Raw genomic sequence first — 21,524 nt, 5'->3', positions numbered from 1 at the left:
TTTGTCACTGATCCTATGAGTTGTGCCACACTGTACAGTAATAATTAAGTAGGTGCTTTCAGAATTGCTAGGCACTCTGAAGCATGTGTTGTGAACTAAAAGATTATTTTCCAAATAGAACGTTATTCAGTAGCAAAACCAGTGCAAAGAAAAATCTGTGCAATTTAAAAGCAAATACATTAAAAACTTAATAAATTAATGAAACAGAAAAAACAGCGGAAAGAACATTCCTGTCCATTAATCTACATATACAGCAACCATGGATTTCACAGATCAGTTTGTGAGGCTGTGGTTGTCCTTAATGTCTGCTGGGGTGGAGTGGGAGGGATAGGGATAAAGCCCCTGATACCACATGGAATGTAGGGTGGGAGAGCATAGGGAGGTGCTGTTATGGAGTTTGCCATGGACTGCAAAGGGAGGAGAACCTGGGATTGTTGAAACTAAGTCCACAAGAGTCTGCAGCATCTCTGTTTGCTGTTGGAGAAGCTCCATTATGTCTTGGTGCATCTCCCTCTCCTTTTCCTGCTGGGACTCCTGGGCCTCTCTCTTCTCTGTTTTTTCCTTCCCCAGGCTGTCTGTAATGTTCACCCTCCAGACCCTTTTCTCACGGTCTCACGCAGCACTGGCTTGCAGGATCTCATTGAACATGTCATCCCGAGTCCTCCTCTTTCTCCTCCTCACCTAGCTCAGGCTTTCCTCAGGTGCGGAGGGGGGAACCTCTCAGAGCCGCAATGGCAGCAGCTGCAGATAAAACACACAGAGGTACCACTGTCAATATAGTTACAACAGAAAGTGAAAGTTAAAATTCAGAACCCCCTTCTCTTGCACCCCTAAAATTTTAAACAAGACATGCTTATTGATACTTTTGCTTCGGAGTGCTTGTGCACGGTGCCACTCGATAGTCAGCCATGGTGAGTATGGCCCGCCAAGGGAAGGAAATGAGGGAATTGCTCAGTTGCATGAAACTATGAGTATAGAGCAATGGTACTAAATACTGGCACCACTGTCCACAGGAGGTGGTGATTTTAACTGCTCTCTCACTCCTGATATAACAAAGGCACAGAAAGCACAGCTGCTGCTTATTGTCCTGAAGCCACCCAGGCCTGTCTGCTGCTAGCCTGTGTACTACAAGGGTGCCTGCTGAAGTTATCGCTGAGTGGCATGGGAAAATGTCCTACCAGAAAGGAAGCAATAAGGCTGCCATCCCTAGAAACCTTCAGGAGAGGATTGCAGAGTACCTCCATGAAAGTTTCATCGAGATCTCTCATGAGAATTCAAGGGACATCCCTGTGTACATAAACTGCTCCACATGCCCTCCCTTGCCTAATTCTACAAGAGAATGAAAAGCAGATAATAACAATAGCTGTCTTTGTTGTACTACTACCTCTTTTAGTACAAGTAAATTAATGAAAAGTCAGTAACTGTGCCCTGTTAAATTGGGGGCACCAGCAGTACGTCATTGTAATGGGAAATTCATTTACACACTTACCCAAAGTTCCTTCCCATGCATCGAACTCACCCGTGCTCAACTGCTGGGACTGACTGGACTGCGGTGGAGTCTCAAAACAGGTCCTGGCTCCCTGGTCGCACGTCCCCCATCCTCCTCCTAGCTGTTCATGCCAGGGACCTGTGGCTTGGGGTCCTCAAAGGTATCCATGGTTATGTGCGGGATATCAGTAGGGTCTCTGACAATTATGGCATGCAGCTCTTTGTAAAAGTGGCAGGTCTGCGGGTTAGCACCCGAATGATTGTTGGCCTCTCGATATGGCTGACCAAATTCCTTCACTTTCACAAAGCACTGCTGCTGGCCCCTGTTGTACTCCTCCTCCTACATCCCCTGTGCAATCTGCTCATAGATGTTTACTTTTCTATGGCTGGTCCGTAGCTGTGCTTACACAGCCTCTTCTCCCCACAGGCCCAGAGGATCCAATATCTCTTGTCTACTCCAAGATGGAGTGTGTCTGGAGCATGTAGCTGCCATGGTCAGCTGCACAGTTGCACACAATGGAGAGCTGCTAGGTGTGCTCTCCAGCTGGACAATCAGGAAAATCCATTTCAAAAATTTGCAGGGCTTTAAAAGAGAGGGAGGGCCTTCCAGTCTCCATGACCCCTGGACAATGGCATTCACAATTGTGACCAAAGAGGTTAGCGTCAGACACTGTGGAACAGCTGCTGGAGGACTGTTAGAATTCATATAAGTAACGCAGTGTTTACACTTGTGTTGCGTCGACCTCAGTACATCAACCATGGCTTAATGCTGCTCAGGGAGGTAGTGTTACTGCATTGCTGTTAACGGGGCACTTACATCAGTAAGAGACAGATTTAGGTATAGGCATGCACATGCGGTTTACATCAGCCTAACTTTGTAGTGTAGACCAGGCCTGATTAACTCCTTATGCTGTCCTATGGTATATTTCTTAATCCCTTTAAAACATCACAGTAATTCCTTATTAATGAAAAGAGTATTAGCAAGCACATTATAGAGTACAGCAGGACTTAAATGTTTATTTTCATCCCTGCACAGTTTTAATAGCCTCCATGTAATTCCCAGCCTGTGATTCTCCAGTTTATGAACAGTTTGTGAATAATCAATCTTCTGGTTACATTACTATGCAGTGGCATTTCTGGGAGTTGATGTAATTCCTGTAATCTGCAAGCTGTTTCAAGTACATATGGGAAGGCCATCTGTGCATCTCAACAAAATTGCGCTCTTCCTCTAAAAGTAAATAAATAGTATTAATGTTAAACATGTGTATACACACACACAAATTACAAACTGAAAAACTTCTAAAAATTGGTTTAAACGACATTAAGGACACACAAACCCATAATAGAAGGGAGCGGTAAAGTTAAGGCTGAAACTCTGTTCATTGTGCCTACGTGTTTTTGCAGCACATAAACTGTAAAAATCAACTGCCTGAATACCCTTATTGTTGTGCTAGGCATAAATAAGTTAGTTAATTTTAAATGAACGTAGTATTCAGAAAAGATACCAAAATGACAGTCCTGGAGACAAATCCTCTATCCACAAAAGAGATACAGCATAGGTAGCAACAGTGCGGGATGCTTTTTTATGCAACCACAACAAACAAGGAGTAGTTCATTCTCCACACCTGACTTCCTATACTGAGAATGACAACAAAGGGGATGTGGGTACATCTCTAATAACTGAATTTAAAACTACTACTAAATTTCACACAGACCACCGAAAGCCTTCTGATAGTGACAAAAGGGTAAAATAAGCCCTAATGCTGAATTTCCTTTTTGTTGTGGGTTTAGCTTAATTTTTTTATTTTTTGATTTTGTTACTGATCTTCCTAAAAAATAACTTTTTTTGAAACACAATTTTAGGTCATCATAATTAGGCAAGATACATCCTTCTTCTTAACTCAGTGTCCCAGCATTTCCTGAATCAGATTGCAGCAGCAGATGTCCACAGCCAATTTTCTTGGGCTAGGGACAGGCAGAATACAGATGTCAGCAGAGTACAATAGGGCCATATTGTGAGAGGTGCTGAGCTAACACAACTCCCATTAATCCGTCAGGTGGTTTCTACATTTCTCTTAAAGCAAACTGGGTGGGTGCACCTCACAAGGTTTGGCTTTTTAAAAAAAATGAACTATATAATTTACCTCTTCCACTTCTATTTCCCAAACCAATTTGACTGACTACTTTGTCACTTGGGTTTACTTACATGAATGAAGTGCCATTTAATCATTTGGTTTCATGATATGCTATATCAGCTATTGGACAGCATTAGAGATCCTAAATTATTTTTTTTTAAATGTTATGCTTATTATGTGGTGTTTAAATAGCACGTCCTTGGAAGCAACTTGTAATCTTGATTCAATGTATAAAATAAATAGACTTAAGTACATCTCTCTGAAGTCTTACTTATCTCCTCACATGCTCAGAAGCAGCATTACTTTGCATTTATTCTTCAGTCCAAATATAATGGAAAAAGTGTTTTTTTTAATTTTTAAAATATAGGAATTGGTTAACTACCTGAAAGATCTTGAAATTCAGGCTTTTGACTGAAGATGAGGTAGTTAGTGGCAATAAAATGAAGGAGCCAAGTTGAAAGGCAGTCAGAGTTGTGAAACTGCAAGGAAAAAAGGAAAGTGAAACAGAATACAAATACTGTTCATGATTAAAACAGATAAAAGATAGCAGAAGGAAAAAAGCAAAAGTCATAATTTAAGATTTCCAGTGTCAAAGTAACAGCATAGCAAATGAAGAGCAGTATCCATGGCAAAAATAAATGAGGGAAAATATAGCACAACAAACTGGCAACGACATACAAGTTCTGAGAATGTGTTTGAAATAGCAGAAAACTGGCAGCAAACAGGTAGCTGCCAGACACCATGACAGTCTCACAAAGCAGATTAGGACTGAGAAAATTCAGGGCCAGTTAAAAATCAATTTCAAAGTTGTTGTTGAGAGTATGTATCTTTTCTAAAAATGTTTTGGTTAATATAACAGTGGCTAAACTAAACTAAATTTAGCTATCTAATAAAGTATAACTAATTGCTGTTTAATGCCACAGCAAGATCTCCTAACTCCTCTTCTCCCTTGTCTTTTTGTGTACATTTTTTTTTTTTGCAAGAGTTTATTGTGGGTAAGCTAATTCTGCCCTCTCCTATTTTTTTTTTAATGAAACACTGTTTCTTTAAGAGGCTGCACTTTCTATCCCTGAGCAGTAAAAATGGTTTTATCTGTCTTGTCTTTACTCTCCTTTTCTGTTCCCCCAATCTGTCTTTATTTTTGTCTCTCCTCTTTTCTGTCCTGTTTCTCAGCTCGCCTATCTTCTCTTACCACTTGGTTGTTTATTCATCATTTCCAAATGCACACTCTGTTCTACCCAGTCCTTCTGTGCATTTGAGACGTGGTGCACAGTTGGAGACAGCTCTTCCAGCACTAAAGAAGGAACCACTTCATCTAGACTCACTGCAGTGCTTCTACGATAGAATTTGCACAGTTTAGCTGAATTACTACTATGTGGCTCACGGGCAGGACATGTCACAAATGCATAGACACACTGCAAGTAAGAAAGTTCTCATGGTACAAAGGTGGGGGAAACTGTGCTCTTGGCAGGCTGTACTCTGGCTATCCTTGTGCTACCACAAATCCCTAAAGAACAGATATACCAGTAAATATCCAACCCTGAAAAGTGAAATATCAACAAAACATTTTTTTTAAAGAAATTCCATCACTCATTGTCATAACTATAAAGGGAAGGGTAACAGCTCTCCTGTGTACAGTACTAAAATCCCTCCTGGTCAGAGACTCCAAAATCCTTTTACCTGTAAAGGGTTAAGAAGCTCGGGTAACCTGGCTGACACCTGACCCAGAGGACCAATAAGGGGACAAGATACTTTCAAATCTTGGGGGGGGGAAAGGCTTTTGTTTGTGCTCTTTGTTTTAAGGGGTTGTTCGCTCTTGGGACTGAGAGGGACCAGACATCAATCCAGGTTCTCCCCATCTTTCTAAACAAGTCTCTCTTATTTTCAAAATTGTAAGTAAAAGCCAGGCAAGGCGTCTTAGATTTACTTTGTTTTCTCAACTTGTAAATGTACCTTTTACTAGAGTGTTTATCTTTGTTTGCTACACTTTGAACCTAAGACAGAGGGGAGTCCTCTGAGCTCTTTAAGTTTGATTACCCTGTAAAGTTATTTTCCATACTGATTTTACAGAGATGATTTTTACCTTTTTCTTTAATTAAAAGCCTTCTTTTTAAGAACCTGATTAATTTCTCCTTGTTTTAAGATCCAAAGGGGGTTTGGATCTGTATTCACCAGGAGTTGGTGAAAGGAAGGAGGGGGGAAGGGTCAATTTCTCCTTGTTTAAGATCCAAGGAGTTTGGATCTGTATTCACCAGGGAATTGGTGAAAGGGTTCTAAAAGCTTCCCAGGGTAGGGAATGGTGGCAGCGGACCAGAACTAAGCTGGTAGTTAAGCTTAGAAGTCCTCATGCAGGCCCCTACATTTGTACCCTAAAGTTCAAAGTGGGGATACAGCCTTGACACTCATACTTTACATGTTCATGTATGAGCAATACATACCTTGGCTTTTCTGAGCAAGCTGACAACGCTAAGACTTGTAGATGCTAATTCCCTACTAGGCATACTCTGCAGCTGTGTGATGATATAAAGCTCACAGATATGCTGGAGTCTGGATACCTGGTACATCTCAGCACAAATCAAGAGAGACATGGCTTGCAAAATACTGGCTGGTAAAAAAACCAAACATGACTTATGGTTAGTGCAATCTCATTGGCAGGCTGATCAAAACCATTTTTACAGTAACCACTTAAATTTGCTTGGAATAGACACAAAATCAAAGTGCTTCTGATCATCTTATGTTTCTGCACTGTATTTCACAATTTTTGACAGGTGAACTCTATTTTAGCAGAAAAGTATTTAATTTCAAAAAGAGTGACCACTATTTTATCTTCCAAAAAAAATGAGCTAATGCAATGTTGTTACTAAACTTTCCTATGTTGTAGATCGTGGGTCAAATATTGCTGCTGAAGTGAACAGTCTTCAGTGAATTTAGGATTTGACCTTCCAATTTATATCATTTTGCTGTGTGGAGAAAAAATTGTTTTTATACAATTATGCAAAGTTTCATGAAAAAGCCAGACATAACACAGCAAGGTCTTTCTTTTTTCCCCCCCAAACAGTAAATTACAATAGTAACATTTAAGCAGGTAGTGTTGGACAGAGAGATGAAAAAGAAAAAATAAATAAAGAGCATTATTTAAAAAAAAATAATTTTCATTCATGTCCTCTAGTGGGAGTCACTTGAAATTTTTAAGTACTACAATGTAAAATTTCAATATTTCTTATGATAGCTTATAAAACCAAGGTTACTTTAACCAAAATCTGTTTTAGGGATTTATTCCAGTTCAGTGTAGTCATCCGGTTTTGTATAACTGCATTACGAGATTAGATAGATTTAAGCTTTAAAAAAAAAATGAAACTTGACAAAGAGAAACAACTTTGTACTAACCTGGAGCTCTGACTAAACAGTATTTAAACTGTATTTCTTTTTTCATCTAGAAAATGGCCTCAAGGCATTGGAATGGCATTGAAATGACTTAAGATTTAATTTTCAATGTGTTACTTAAGTAGAAGATGAATAAAACAATTTGTAAATTCTATTATAAATATACTTCATTGTAATGATACACTAATGCATCATATTTTGATAACTTACAAAAAAAATAAAGTTTTCCTTTTTAAAGGAGAGAGAACTTCATTCTCATGTTGTACCACAGAAAGCTACACCTAAGACAAAAAGTTTCTAAGAAATATCTTCAGCCAATAGAAATCCTTAGCCAGAAATACATCGACCAATATGAATACTTTTACTAGTGAATTTAAAGTATCTGGTAATGCAAAACTCTTCCCAATGTACTTTGTTTACAACATTGCCATTTTGACACAAAATGCTAAAGGATGAAGCTGTTAAGAATACGACTAGAAACTTTTCACTTAATTTTTTTATATTGGCATTACACCTGAATATTAATTTACAGAGACGTGTAAAACTTCAATCCTTCATTCAGTATGTTGCAGAAGCAGGGAAATGAAAAGTCACTGGTGTATCTCCTCCCCCTTACTTCCCCCTTTCACCCCCGTAACCCCCACAAAATCTGGGGGCAAAAATATGCCTGAAGTATGCAAGGAGTTAAAGGATATAAGGATATTTTTACATTTGCTTACCTGGACAACAGGAATCAGTATACAGATACTCTAGAAAGGAGAGGAAAGTATCTTTGGAAACCCCATAAACTGGAACCAGAAAACTATTTGCTTCTATATAACTTCCATTAAACATAGCTGCCATTACTTCACAGCGAGCCACTAGAACTGCTCTGTGGGCTGGTACAGTAGCACCTGTCAGATTTAAAACAAAAAATGACACATTTATTACTGCAGCCTGCTCTCTACACCAGTTTTGCAAGTTAGAGAAGTACTTATCACTTCAGGGCAGATCCTCAGCTGGTATAAACTGACATCACTCCACTGAAGTCAATGGAGATATGACAATTTACACCAGCTGAGGATTTGGACCATTGTGTCTTCTGTATGCAAATAAAAGGCATGTGTAAGAATTTACAGTATACCCAAGTAGTTTATTGATTTCAGGAGCATCACTGACATGACTAAAGCTTTGCGAGATCACATTCAAACACACTAAGGCAAATCATCCAAGGTGGAATGCCATTGTACTAGGTGCTGTATAGTCCTTTCTTTGAAAAGCTTATAATCAAGGCCCTGATCCTGCAATTTTTTTGAGTCTAGGTGGATTGCTGCACCTGTGCAGCACTGTACTAAAGGGAATAGGCTCCACACAAGTGCAGCAATTCACCCATATGCAAGAAGTTACAGGATCAGGGCCTACCAAGACAGATAATGTCTGAAGGGTGGGAAGGAGTTATATAGTCAATATATAGAATGTTCACATAAGTATATATATTAGCATTTAACTGATCTGTTTATTATGACAACGTACCAACCATCTTCATTTCCCTCTGAACCTAACCATCACTAATTGGCAGATTTCTTATAGGCATCAGTAAATGGTGTTTGCTTTTTGTTCTGTTACTATTAATCTTTGCTTATATTTTCAGATTATCTAATTAGCACACATTAAATACACTGGTACACCTGTAGCATACATTTTATAGCTATATATGCATATATGTAAGAGGTGCACATTAAATAAAAGACATACTACATAAGATTATTTACAAATATTTGCATACATACACGCATTCAGTATTTAGGGGATTAAATAACCTTCTGTATTTTTTCAACTGGGAGCCACTGTATTTGTATAATGTTTCAATAACACTTACTGAAGTACCAATAGTTTTATAGTCTAGGGGTCCAAATCCTGCAAACTCAATGGAACTGCTCACATACTTAACGTTAAGCACATATGTTTGCAGGATCATGACCAAAGTCCTGTCACAATATATAAAAATGTCTTAATTGTACAATTCGAAAAGTTAAACTGTGCTACTTAAAAAATCAAATCAATTACTACAACTGTGATTGGAAAATTAGAGTAAAACTTACTCTGAGAAAATAGTACGTAGCCACTATTTTAATCCTTTAGTCACCATTTTGGTAATGGATGGCATGCTCCTTTGTAAATGTCAATTTATTCATCAGTGATATTTTCTTTGAAATATGTAGTGGGTGCTATTGTTTCATCAGCTTCCCACAAGGAATATCCCAAGAGTGGAACTTAGAACTGAACTGTTGTGTTGCCAAGTTTTGCATTAGTGTTTTGTTTTCATTATCAAAAGTCCTTTTGTTTTTATTGCATACTGAAAGGGACATCTAGAAAAAAATCCCCTTTTCTCCATGCACCCATTTTTGAGGGATTAAATCTTCATATTTGACCCTGGGTGTTTCAAGTTGAAAACAAAATAATTCAACAATTGTCTAGTGTTTGGGGAGAAGTTTTTTTGCATATGGGGTAGGAGTGGACAAGTCAGGAAAACTGTTAGTGTTCAGATAAGTATCTTGTCTGATACTGATTTGCAACAGCACACCCCAAATGTGTCATCATTTTTTCCATTCAACTGTTCTTTTAGTGGATAAATGCATTTAGTTCTTGTGAAAGTTATCTAGAGTACGCCGTTACTTTTGTGGTGAGCACACATTCTTCAGAGGCAGTGAGAAAACAGATCCAGCGATTTGGTCCCTTTTGGGGCTTCTGACAAGGAATACTTACAAATCTTCATAAACAAACAATCAATCCTGCTCAGTTAACAGTTAATATCCTTTCAAATTATCTATTCAGTTATCTTAAAAAACTTGTATTGTATTTAATCATAGATGGGCAAACTCTCTGGGCTGCTCCAGTAGCATGAAGGGACTAAAAACTGGCTGCATTCCCCCAAGTCACGATTCCCTCAGCAGGCACAGAGGCTGCACAAAGCAGAAAGCTGGTGATAGAGGAGCTAGCCCAGGGCGGGCAAACTTTTTGGCCTGAGGGCCGCATCCAGTTTCCAAAATTGTATGGAGGGCTGGTTAGGGGAGGCTGTGCCTCCCCAAACAGCCAGGCGTGGCGTGGCCTGGCCCCTGCCCCCTATCTGACCCCCACAGCTTCTTGCCCCCTGACAGCCCCCTCTCCCCCCGGGACTCCTGCCCCATCCACCCCCCTACTCCCTGTCCCCTGACGGCCCACCCCCCGGACTCCTGCCCCATCCAACCCCCCTGTTCCCTGTCCCCTGACAGCCCCCAGGCCCCCCGCTGCCCCATCCAACCCCCCACTCCTTCCTGACTGCCCCTCCGGGACCCCTGCCCCATCCAACCACCCCTTCTCCCTGTCCCCTGCCCACCCCCAGAACCCCTGCCCCTGACTGCCCCCTGCCGCCCCATCCAACCCCCTCTCTCCTTCCTGACTGCCCCACCTGGGACCCCTGCCCCCATTTAACCCCCCTGTTCCCCACCCTCTGACCGCCCCGACCCCTATCCACACCCCCGCCCCGACCACCACCCCCTGCACTCTATCCAACCCCCCCTGCTCCCTGCCCCCTTACCGCGCTGCCTGGAGCACCGGTGGCTGGCGGTGCTACAGGTGCGCCGCCCAGAGCAGCAGGGCAGGCAGCCGTGCCGCCCGGCTGGAGCCAGCCACGCCACCGCTCAGCACAGAGCACCAGGTCAGGTCATGGCTCTGCAGCTGCACTGCCCCAGGATCTCGCAGCCCCATCGCCCAGAGCATTGCACCGGTGGCGTGGTGAACTGAGGCTGCATGGGAGGGGGAACAGCAGGGGAGGGGCTGGGGGCGAGCCTCCCGGGGCAGGAGCTCAGGGGCCGGGCAGGAGGGTCCCATGGGCCCGATGTGGCCCGCAGGCCGTAGTTTGCCCACCTCTGAGCTAGCCTGTACTCTTCACAGTCATTTCAATAACAATCAAGAAATTTAAAATATTTAATGTTTATTAAGTCTTCACCTACAATAGATACAGCAACAGAATACAAACAGCACACTGCTCACTATAAAGCAAAACCTTAATCCCAACTTCAGCAACATCACTGTACATATCTGTTAGACACCATGAATTAAAGAAGTGTATGATGTATTATTTTCCATTAAAAAGTATGAGGGGTGTTATTTTCCAGGGTGAGTTCAAGTTTTGTGTCCTAGTGCAGTTGTGGGGAATGTGGTGTGTGTATAGTGTTACTGTACCTGTTGGTGGTGTATGGGACTTACTCATAGCGGGGCAAGTCTGTGAAAAGTAGCAAATGCAATGTGTCTGGATTGGCAAATGTTAAAATGGATACTTGAACTGGGCATTATCTTATTTTAAAGTATTTGGATGGGCTGTTTTTTTATAAGCTAATAACTGGCTTTCAGAAAAGTTTCTTTTTTCTATGGAAATTTATTGGAAAATTATATGGTGATCATGGATCCTATGCACACCTACCACAACACATGGTGTACCTTGTCTGTGCACTAAATGCCCCAAAAGCAACTATGTGGGTGAAACCAGACCATCACTATACTCTCAAACGAACTCACACAGAAAAATTATAAAAGACAAACACCGTTTCGCACCATATCACTTCTCACAAAACGATCACTCCATATATGACCTCTCAGGCCTCATCCTCAAAGGAAACCTGCACAACACCTTCAAAAGACAAGCTTTGGAGCTTAAATTCATAACTTGGCTACACTCTAAAAAACATGGCCTTAAAAAAAGACACTGGATTTATGGTTTATTACAACTATCTGTAATATGCTACTTCCTCTTTTTTGTCCTATGACTGTACGGGTGTTAATGGGCCACTTCCCCTTGAATGGTCCCTGTGACAGGGTGCTGACCAGGAATTGCTGAGCCAGCCCTCTGTCACTCCAGCTCCAATTAAGGTAGGTGAATTGGAGCTGACTTGAGGTACCTGAGCCTGATTGGCAGAGTCAGAACAGCTGCCAGGCTGATTAGCCTGGGGCTATATACAGGTTCAGAGGGAGGAAGGGGCGGAAAGCCAGAGTGTGGAAGGAGAGGGGTAGCTATTCCCTCCTGGCTGCAAGAAAGAAAAGCCCCTAAGGCTGGAACCCCAGCGATATGTGGTAAGAGGTGGTGGGTTTGCACTGTGTAAATAAAGTGCACCAGTGACTGTTGAGCCAGAAGGTCTCTGAGTAATTTTTGGAGCAGTGGCAGAACCAAGGGGGGCCCTGCTACGCCCTGTTACAGTCCCTTATATTATGTGCTAACTATTTATGCTAACCAATCTTTTGGACTAATTTCTGTTGGTGAGAGACACAAGCTTACACAGAGCTCTTCTTCACATCTGGGAAACTTACTCAGAGCGTCAGAGCTAAATACTAGATGGGTCACTGTAGCATTTTAAATATAGACAAGCCCTGAGTACCTTTCCCAGAGCTGAAGAAGAGCTTGAAAGCTTTTCTCTTTCACCAACAGGAGTTGTTGGTTCAACAAAAGATATTACCTCACCCACCTTGTCTCACTAATATCCTGGAACCAACACGGCTACAACAACACTGCAAACTAAAAATCAAGAAGGCGTTTTCCTTTCACAATCTCCTTCTGGAAAGAACATCAGAAGATATTACTCAGCCTCTAAAATATTTAAGGTTCATTAAGATAGGGGGGAAAAACACAAGGAAAAACTGAGACACTATACCTTGTATTTGGAAGATGACATCAGCTAACACATGTGTGTTAAAGAAAAGCCTGAGAGAAGTATCACATAACTGCAAGGGTCTTGCTGTCTGATGAGATCTGCAATTCTTTGAACTATTCACCTGCAAGAGAGAGATACTGACATGTATAATTGCCTACGAGTGGTACACAGGTGTTGCATATGGTTTCTATCATGAAATTAAATGATTCTCATCTTTCCTCCTAATTCCTTTTTCCATCACTGACAACTCCACATCTCTCAAATTTTTTAATCTTGAAGATCCCTGGCACCATTTTTGTCCTCCGCTCACATGCAAAAATCTTGACAAAACCTACGGCTTCTGCTTAAACATTTCTAAAATCTGCCTCTCTCTCTCTACAACCCCCATTATCACAACCTGTTTCATACCACTATTCTCTCTCATTTGGACCATTGTAAACTCTTCCCCTCCGGTCTTTCCATCTCTCACCTTTTCAACATAAAAGAGCTATAAAAATCTTTTTGCCATGTCAGTCATATCTTTACCCTTCTCAAGTCCCTTCACTGGTTCCTTGTCTCTTCCTTTGAAAAGCTGTAATTGCTCGTCCCCATTGTTAAAGCTCCCGTTTCTACATCTCATGTCAGCTTGTGATCAAACCATTCCTCATGTCATTATTCTCTTGGTCTCCTGCTCCCACTTACACCTTTGTGGTTTTTTCCCCCCAATACACTACAGCCTACATCTGCAACGACACCTCTCTCCTGAAAACCAAGGGCTTTTCTACACTGACAGCATTGCAGCAGCACAACTGCAGCTGCGCTGCTGTAGCATTTAGTGAAGACACTACCTACACTGACAGGAGAGCTTCTCCCTTCGGCATAGTTACTCCATCTCCCTGAGAGGCAGTAGCTATGCTGATGGGAGAAACTCTCCCATCGATATAGCATTGTCTACACTGGGAGTTAGGTCGGATAACTGCGTCGCTCAGGGGTGTGGATTTTCCACACCTGAGTGACATAGTTATGCTGACCTAAGTTGGTAGTGTAAACCAAACCCAAGTGCCCTCACTTTCTCCCTTCAAATCCCTCCCCAAAAGCTAAATCTTTCACTTTGATTTCAATTATTGATTTTCAAATAATTTTATGAATTTAGAAACTTTAAAGTAAAGCTAAAATTCATAACTAAAGTTCTGTATAAGAAATTAAGGGAAACCAAATTAAAAATAATAGTAATTAAAATCATATTGCTGATTTTGCTGAATGAAGTTTAATTAAACAGGGCTCAACTGATATTTAAAATATGATCTAATTTATGTAATATTTTTTAATTTTACAAGAAAACCCCTGACTATATATCCAGAGCAGCTAGAGAGGCCGGAGGGAGTACCAATTGGAAAGATTCTCTTTTCAGTAGGAGTCTTCTCTCTCTTTCCATGCCCCTTCCATCTGCCAGTCAGGGAAGCAAGAGAAATGAAAGCTCCATTTAAGACAGAGGTGGCCAAACTACGGCCCGCAGGCCGGATCCGTCCTGCCAGCCATTTCAATCCCGCCCTCAAGCTCCCGCTGGGGAGGGGGGTCTGGGGCTTGCCCTGCTCCGGCGCTCCAGCCAGGGAGCAGGGTCAGGGACCACTCCACGTGCTCCCGGAAGCAGTAGCATGGTCTCACTCCAGCTGCTACGTGTAGGGGCAGCCAGAGGGCTCCGCTCTGCATGCTGCCCCCGCAGCTCCCATTGGCCAGAAGCTGTGGCCAATGGGAGCTGCAGGGGCACCACCTGCGGACGGGGCAGTGCGCAGAGCCACCTGGCCATGGCTCCGTGTAGGAGCCGGGGGGGGGGGGGGGGGCATGGCTGCTGCTTCCAGGAGCCGCTTGAGATAAGTGCCGTCCGGAGCTTTCACCCAAGCCACACACACACTCCCCACATCCCAACCCCTTGCCCCAGCCCTGAACCCCCTCCGAACCCCTCAATCCCAGCCCGGAGCATCCTCCTACACCGCAAACTCATCCCCAGCCCCACCCTAGAGCCCATCCCACCCCAGTTGGAGCCCGCACCCCCCCCACACCCCACTCCCCTGCCCAAGCCCAGAGACCCCTCCTGCACCCTAAACTCATTTCTGCCTTCACCCCAGAACCCGCACCCACAACCAGAGCCCTCACCCCCCTCCTGCCCCCAACCCCAATTTTGTGAGCATTCATGGCCCGCCATACAATTTCTATTCCCAGATGTGGCCCTCAGGCCAAAAAGTTTGTCCACCCCTGATCTATTATATATTTTAAAACAGCTGATAGAATACAAGATTCTGTAAGCCACAATACTTGTACAACAAGGATCATTACGAAAAGTTATTTTTTAATGAGTCCAGCTATTCTACACAAAAAGTGATTACAAAAGAAAATAATGGCAATTGACCTTTCCTGGAGTTTTCAGGATACATTTAACTTTCTCAAGCACAAGCTCAGCTTCTCCTGGGTCTTTCAACTTCTTTTTTATATCTTCTTCCAACAATTCCCATTGGAAAGCACCTATGACAAAACCAAATAACACCCATAAGGCATGGAATAGCTTTCTGGTCCATATTATTAGGTATAAATTAATGTGCATGGGACTTCGCAGACAGATAAAAGAATGTCCATGCCCAACAGTTCAGTTTTATAGAAAAACTTTCACAGCACTTTTGTTGGTTAGATATTTTCAGCAAGTTTGTGCCCTAGAACGCACAAATTATAATTCTGCAATGGTGAACCCTACGCATTGATGTAATGTTGACTTTATCAGGATTGTTCAAGATCAGGCCCCCATATCTTAATTTAGATTCTCAAAGAAGTCTAGGCAATTTAGATATGTACATGTCATGGAAAAAAGTCTAAATCCCCTGGACTGCTTCAAAAATCTCAAGATAAATTTAACTCAAGATCCTGTATAAACTTTGTATGCGCAATTTCAGAAAAGATGCTGTTTGAGCATGTAGAATTAGGCACTTAACTATGTTAGTTTCTCCTAATATATCAGTTATTTGACATTTTGAATGATGCCTACATTGCTGAAGCTTAAAGGATCAGCTGCTTAAAGAAATTTACACACCAGGCAAAACAGGGAAGGGAGAGGACATTTCTACCAAAATCGGTTTATTTATATTTTCGTTTTCTGTGTTTTCCCTGTTATTTTTTCTAGTCCCAAGGTTCTCAAACTACTGTCCTTGGGCCATGAGCGGCCTGCAAAGAGCTGGCTGATAACATAGTGTTGGCTCCTTCCTATTACATTAAAAGGACTAGAAACTACATTAAGTATTTTCCTAATATTACTTTTCCATGTAACCAATTGCTGTAGTTTCCACAGAGATGCTGCTAAATTGGAGAGGAGGTAGTCTGCACAAATGTGAATGGGAAATAACTTTTCTATTAAAATCTGTTTTATGGAAAATTTTGAAAACCCCAATCTATTTCGGGTTTTATACTATGCTCACCTCCCTAGTATGTATGCTCCCAACAGTATAAGTTTGTTCTTTGGCATATGGCTCTCTCTTCCTTAATATCCTAGGATACTGAGAAGAAATTAGATTTTATTTTTATAACACTTTCTAAAATAAAAGTTATCTATTGTGGAAGATATTTGTGTTTCAAGATCTTCCTTTCCAAACCAACTTCTTCTCCTTCGGATTCTGGATTGAATTTATATTTGATATCTCAATGAATTGCCAAGGAAACTACAGCAACATCTTAAATATTAATCAAAAGTTTCCTGCAAGATCAAGTAGAAGAAGCTAGACTCAGAGGAAGAAAGCCACTATTGAAACACACATAAGTATCAAAAAATTCTATTAAAAAAAAAATACAAGTGAAATCTTCCCTAGTGAAAGCCTAGTATCTACAGGTCAAGAACTGTATGCTAAAGTATCCACAAATATCCTACACATATACCTGATCAAAATTTGGAAACTATTCTGAAAGAGAAAAAAGATCAAATATCCACAACTTTCTCAGGTCTTGATAATTCTTACATAGGTTCCAGTTGTTCAGTAGCTGCTCTCCTAGAAATTTATAGTACTTGCTGATATGAGAGAAAAATTCCACCTCTCCAAAGACTGCCGAAATGCAAGATTAAGCATTTCATGGATATTTTGTTTTTAAGAGGTGAAGTCTATGACTCCATCCAGCCCAATCACCATAAAGGGCAACTGGACCCTTAGAAAAAGATACTGAAAAACTTGCTGAATATGGGAGTCCATTAGCATCTGACTGAGAGCTGTTGCTTTGTAACATAGATGCTCCCAGCTGTCATCTGAAGAAAAAGTTTAAACATGTTGTTACAGTCCAAAAAGCGACTATGTAAAAATGGTGCCATCTAACATTTTCAAAAAAAATCTGCTCCCTGTGGGTATTCTGGGTCATAGTGATATGTTAGGCTCTCCACAGATGGCAGCTCTATTTTGGAGAAAGGAAGTAAAATATCATGGACTTCAAAGATATGGAACTAGAAAGAACAGTATTACTCTGTTCTGCTTCTTTCATGGGTCTGGAAGAAATAAGCCTATTTATGAATAAACTAAAGAATGAAAAATGCATAAATGAATATACAGGAGAAAAACTTAAAACTAATTGAAATCTTTACTGTTACTAAGAAAAATAGGTGTAAACAGAAAACACTAACTTCCAAAAAGATAGGTGTTCCCAGTGCTGATCATCCCTGCTACAGGAAAGAAACCTTTCAAGATTCTAAAGGAGCAAAGAAAGCCTTTCTGGTTGATCTGCTTTATGACTGACAATTTTAGCTGTCTCCAAAGAAATAAACCATTCTATAGTGGAAGACTGGCTGACAGGATACCAAAAAAGGAATTGTGTTGCTAAAGGCCTTAGATGCTGTGGTTTTCTCGTGTATGGGCATTACTTCCACAGGCAAAAAAACTTATTTTACTAAAATCTGAACCCAAATACACACAAGGGTACACTAAACAAAAGGTATTTACTGAGCAATTGTATTCAGGGTATTTGGTAACCAGATGAACAGAATAGCATTACCTGATAATTTGATGTATGGTTTTTATACTAATTATAAAGAGCCCCAAGCATCTATGACTATGAAGACTTTTAAAGTGGCAAATTCTGTGAAGATTCATGTTTTCTTCATTTTTTTGTACTTTTTATCATTAAGAGAGGAAGGATGGACCAACGGTTGGAGTGCTGGCCTAGGACATAGGAGATCTGGGTTCAATTCCATGCTCCACTATGTAATTCCCGTGTGACCTTGGGCAAGTCACTTGGCCTCTGTGCCTCAGTTCCCCATTTGTCAAGTCGTTGAGAAGGTGCTGCCAGAATAAAAAGTGCCTATGGAAACATGATGCCCCTATGACCAAGTCAGTCAGAGGATGGACACACACACATTATTATACACCTTTGAAAATTTCAAGGTGCTCATTCTTAAGACACACTATCCCCAGAAAGTGTATCTGAATTACATGTACATGATTTTTAAAGACAATTATCCAATTGAGGGAGTATGTATATTTTCAAAAAAGACTAAACTGCAATTACTAAAATTTTTGGTAGTAATTGTGAAAAACAAACTTTTTAAAAGTTATCTATAGGACTTCCATCTGAACATTACCAAATGGTTATAAGGTTAGTAAGGAGAAAGTCTTTCAGAATATTCTAGCATTTAAAAAAAAACCTCTCCCTTCTTTCGGAGACCTTTATTCTATTCACAACTGCCCTTAACGGGGGTAGGATCCAGCCCTAACTGCACAGTAAATATCTATTTTGCAATAATGTATACTTAATTATAAGTAAATAGCAAATCTTATGGTATCATTTGAAGAAACAAGGTAAACATGCTTTAATATTTTGTCTGAATAAACTTCAAACATCAATGCTTTGTTTAAATGACCATTCGGGTTGGGGGACTCAACTATAGATGAAAGGTACGAAGTCTGAAGGGGTAAGGGAGATGAAAAGGTGGCATAAGGCTCATATTCACATCCTTGTGATGCTGGGGCCCACATTATGCAGGCCAGTCCCCAGGCATAAGTTAGAGCAGACCTCAATGTGCTTTAACATTCATCCACTGTAGTCCAACCCAAGGGGTTGAAACAGCAGCTAGGGATTGATGCAGTATAAAATACCCTGATCTCACCCCCGTCCGCCAGTCATGCCACTTACACCAGCAGTGACGGGAGAGAGGGAAAGGCTATTTCAACTTTATGAACAGAATCCATTGATAGTGGGGCAGAAAGCATCTACACTGTATCTCAAAAACTAGACTTCTATTCTTCCTGACTCAATATTTTCCTTAAAAATCCTCTAAATGGGAAGACCCAAGTTTGATATGTGCCAAATTCTGCGCTGACTTACACCATTTGCGATCTCAATGAGATCACAAGCTATAACTTAGGGAAGAATTTGATCCATAAAAGTATAAATTGCTTGTGTGTTCTGGCTAATATACATGAAGATAAAATTAAGACAGAACACCAGCATCGGCCAGTAAACTGTATTTGCAAGCCAAAGCACAAAGGATTACTGCACTAGTCTTTCTTCTCTGAAGATCTAAATTTGAACCCTGATTTATGACAGAAATTAAACTAATCAGTCACTATTGGTGCACATTAGAAAAACACCACACAGTATGAAAGGATTGGCAGACTGATCAAGAAAAGCCTAGGGCTAGAATAAAAGGGATATTATTATTAGTCACAAATGAGGTATTGTTGACAGAGGCTCACACAGTGCATGCCCATGGTATTTAAACCAACATTATAAATTCTTCACTTTGGTAAGTACTAAAGGGGAGTTGGCTGTTCAATTCCTTTGTGTCTTTGAAAGTCCCCCCCATTTCCAAGTCAGTCACACTTAAAAGAGGCTGAATTTACAGCATTATCAAGGGCTTGAGAGACAAACTGTGAGGAATCTTCTTCCCCAATATAGTGTTTTGTCCTCTGCATCTAATGCAGAACAACATTACGTAATGAGGAAGCAATAGCACACAACAAGGTGTGCATTCAGCCAATACGCCCACATCTTCAGTGTTTGTATACTGGGTAAAGCACACGCCCTTGAGCATGTTACTAAGCTTATAAAATGATTTATAAGAAGTTTAACCATTTAAATATAATATTTATTAAAACAAATAAGATTTACTAGTACCGGTATATTTTTAAATTAAGGAAAATTACTTATTCATTCTATGTAGACTGATTTAAAAAAAACAAAACAAAAAACACAGAGAAAAAGGTTCCAAAACAGTGTATTAAGAACATTTGGCATAGATTTTAAATACATTTCTTTTTGCAATTTTGTAAACTACCTACCTATATTCACTTTTCTCCTTACCCTCCATCTCTTTTCCTTTCCTTCTTCTTGCCCTACTTCTCCCTACCTTTACAACCGCCCCCGTTCCTTCATCTGTATTTCCTCAATCCTCTGCCTGCTTCAAAAAAATAACCCACCCATCAGTCCAGAGATGCTGAAGAGATGAGCCTTTTCAGAGAAGCTGCCACCACTAGTTGAACAGAAAGACAGGAGCAAAGATCTACAGAGAAGCAGTTCACTCAAGTGCTGCTCCTCCTAGTAAGGACTGCTCCAGCCACTCAGCTAAAATACATGGGACCAGCAGAGGTTTTCCTTCTGAAGCCCTAGTTAAGCTGCTAGCATTATACTCAGTGGATTAGTTCCAGTATCATCCTCCTCCTCTGAAGTTCGGAAGAGGAAAGGAAATGGAGTGAGGCAAAGAAAAAGATAAGGAGACAGAGATGAAAATTAAGAACTTTAGAAAGTCATTAAAAGAATATTAATAGTTAAACATTTCCTATATGAATATTATTTGATAAGTCTGCATGTAGCATAGTGATCTAGTTGGTGAAGTTGCTTTATAGACCTAATGTGTGTTCAGTGGGAGATAATTACTACAGAAAATCACATAGGATGATCATCTCCTAATTTCTACTTTAAATTTTGTTTCAGATTATTGACCAGCATATAAATAGTGGGAATATACACAAGTATATAAGGCAGTAGTGAACTGCCAAGTAGCAGCACTAAGTCCTGCCAGGGAAATCCAACCCCACTGCAGCGAGAGATAAGCCATGAGAATCAAGAAGCATGCAGAGCTCCTCAGAGGTGCAGTGTCATTACTGGGGGAGGGAGGCTCAACTCTCTATTTCCTCTAATGTAAACCTCATATAAGATGACCACTCCTCCAAAGGTTGGCATGAGACTTTGGTCAAAAATAAAAATTCAGCTTACACCTAATATGGTACATTGGCTGAAAGCTCTTTCAGCCAACCAGATAAAAATTTACATCCAAATTATTTTTACAAAGAAGTTTGATAATGCTCCGTACTGGTTTACTGAAGGCATAAGCTTGGAATCAGTCTTTAATTCCTCCAAGTAAAACATTCCTGGCCCTTTCCAAAGACTACGAACTGCCATTCCAAGGGAACAGTCCTTTAAATACTTTTGACAACCATCATTCTGGAGATAAACTCAGCTCCCTTACATATAACATCTCTAACTATATAGTTACACATTTCTAATTACAGTGAATGTAATGATGCATTATTTAGAGAACTACTACTTTCTCCCACAAATCTCTTATAGTTTTCATTAGTGGGGATGTCATATGTAATACAATTAGAAGTCATATCAGTACAAAGTAATAGGCTATTCAAACAAAAAAGAGTTGCTAGATGATTTAGTGTTCTTTAATAATACTTCACACTTATTGTGTCTTTCAACTGAGTCTCACAAAATGTTTTACAGTGACAGAAAAATATCATTAGCACCATTTTAATAGATTGGGAAATGGAGGTTAAGTGACTTGCCCAAGGTTACATAATGAAACAATGGCAGAAATGAAAACAGAACACAGATCACATGACTCCCAAGT

The 21,524-nt window shown here is 40.6% G+C and overlaps 1 protein-coding gene across 2 annotated transcripts in view; it reads right to left on the bottom strand.

The window, feature by feature from the left end:
* Nucleotides 1–2,600: 2,600 nt before the first annotated feature.
* Nucleotides 2,601–21,524, bottom strand: part of RHOBTB3 (Rho related BTB domain containing 3) — a 54,150-nt gene continuing 35,226 nt past the window's right edge. Inside the window, exons 7-12 of one of the 2 annotated variants that reach the window (XM_065406242.1) lie at nt 15,057–15,169; nt 12,671–12,791; nt 7,727–7,900; nt 6,062–6,228; nt 4,006–4,102; nt 2,601–2,716 (exon numbers count right to left, since the gene is read on the bottom strand). In XM_065406242.1, the coding sequence (XP_065262314.1) occupies nt 2,601–2,716; nt 4,006–4,102; nt 6,062–6,228; nt 7,727–7,900; nt 12,671–12,791; nt 15,057–15,169 (788 nt within the window). Of the gene's footprint in view, nt 2,717–3,808; nt 4,103–6,061; nt 6,229–7,726; nt 7,901–12,670; nt 12,792–15,056; nt 15,170–21,524 lie in introns of those variants that run through there. The other variant, XM_065406241.1, reaches the window with a different exon arrangement.

This window comes from Emys orbicularis, chromosome 6 (genome assembly GCF_028017835.1).
Source record: "Emys orbicularis isolate rEmyOrb1 chromosome 6, rEmyOrb1.hap1, whole genome shotgun sequence".
NCBI classification, from domain to species: domain Eukaryota; kingdom Metazoa; phylum Chordata; order Testudines; family Emydidae; genus Emys; species Emys orbicularis.
The sequence above is the reverse complement of the archived record's forward strand: the minus strand, read 5'-3'. Positions and strand labels throughout refer to the sequence as shown.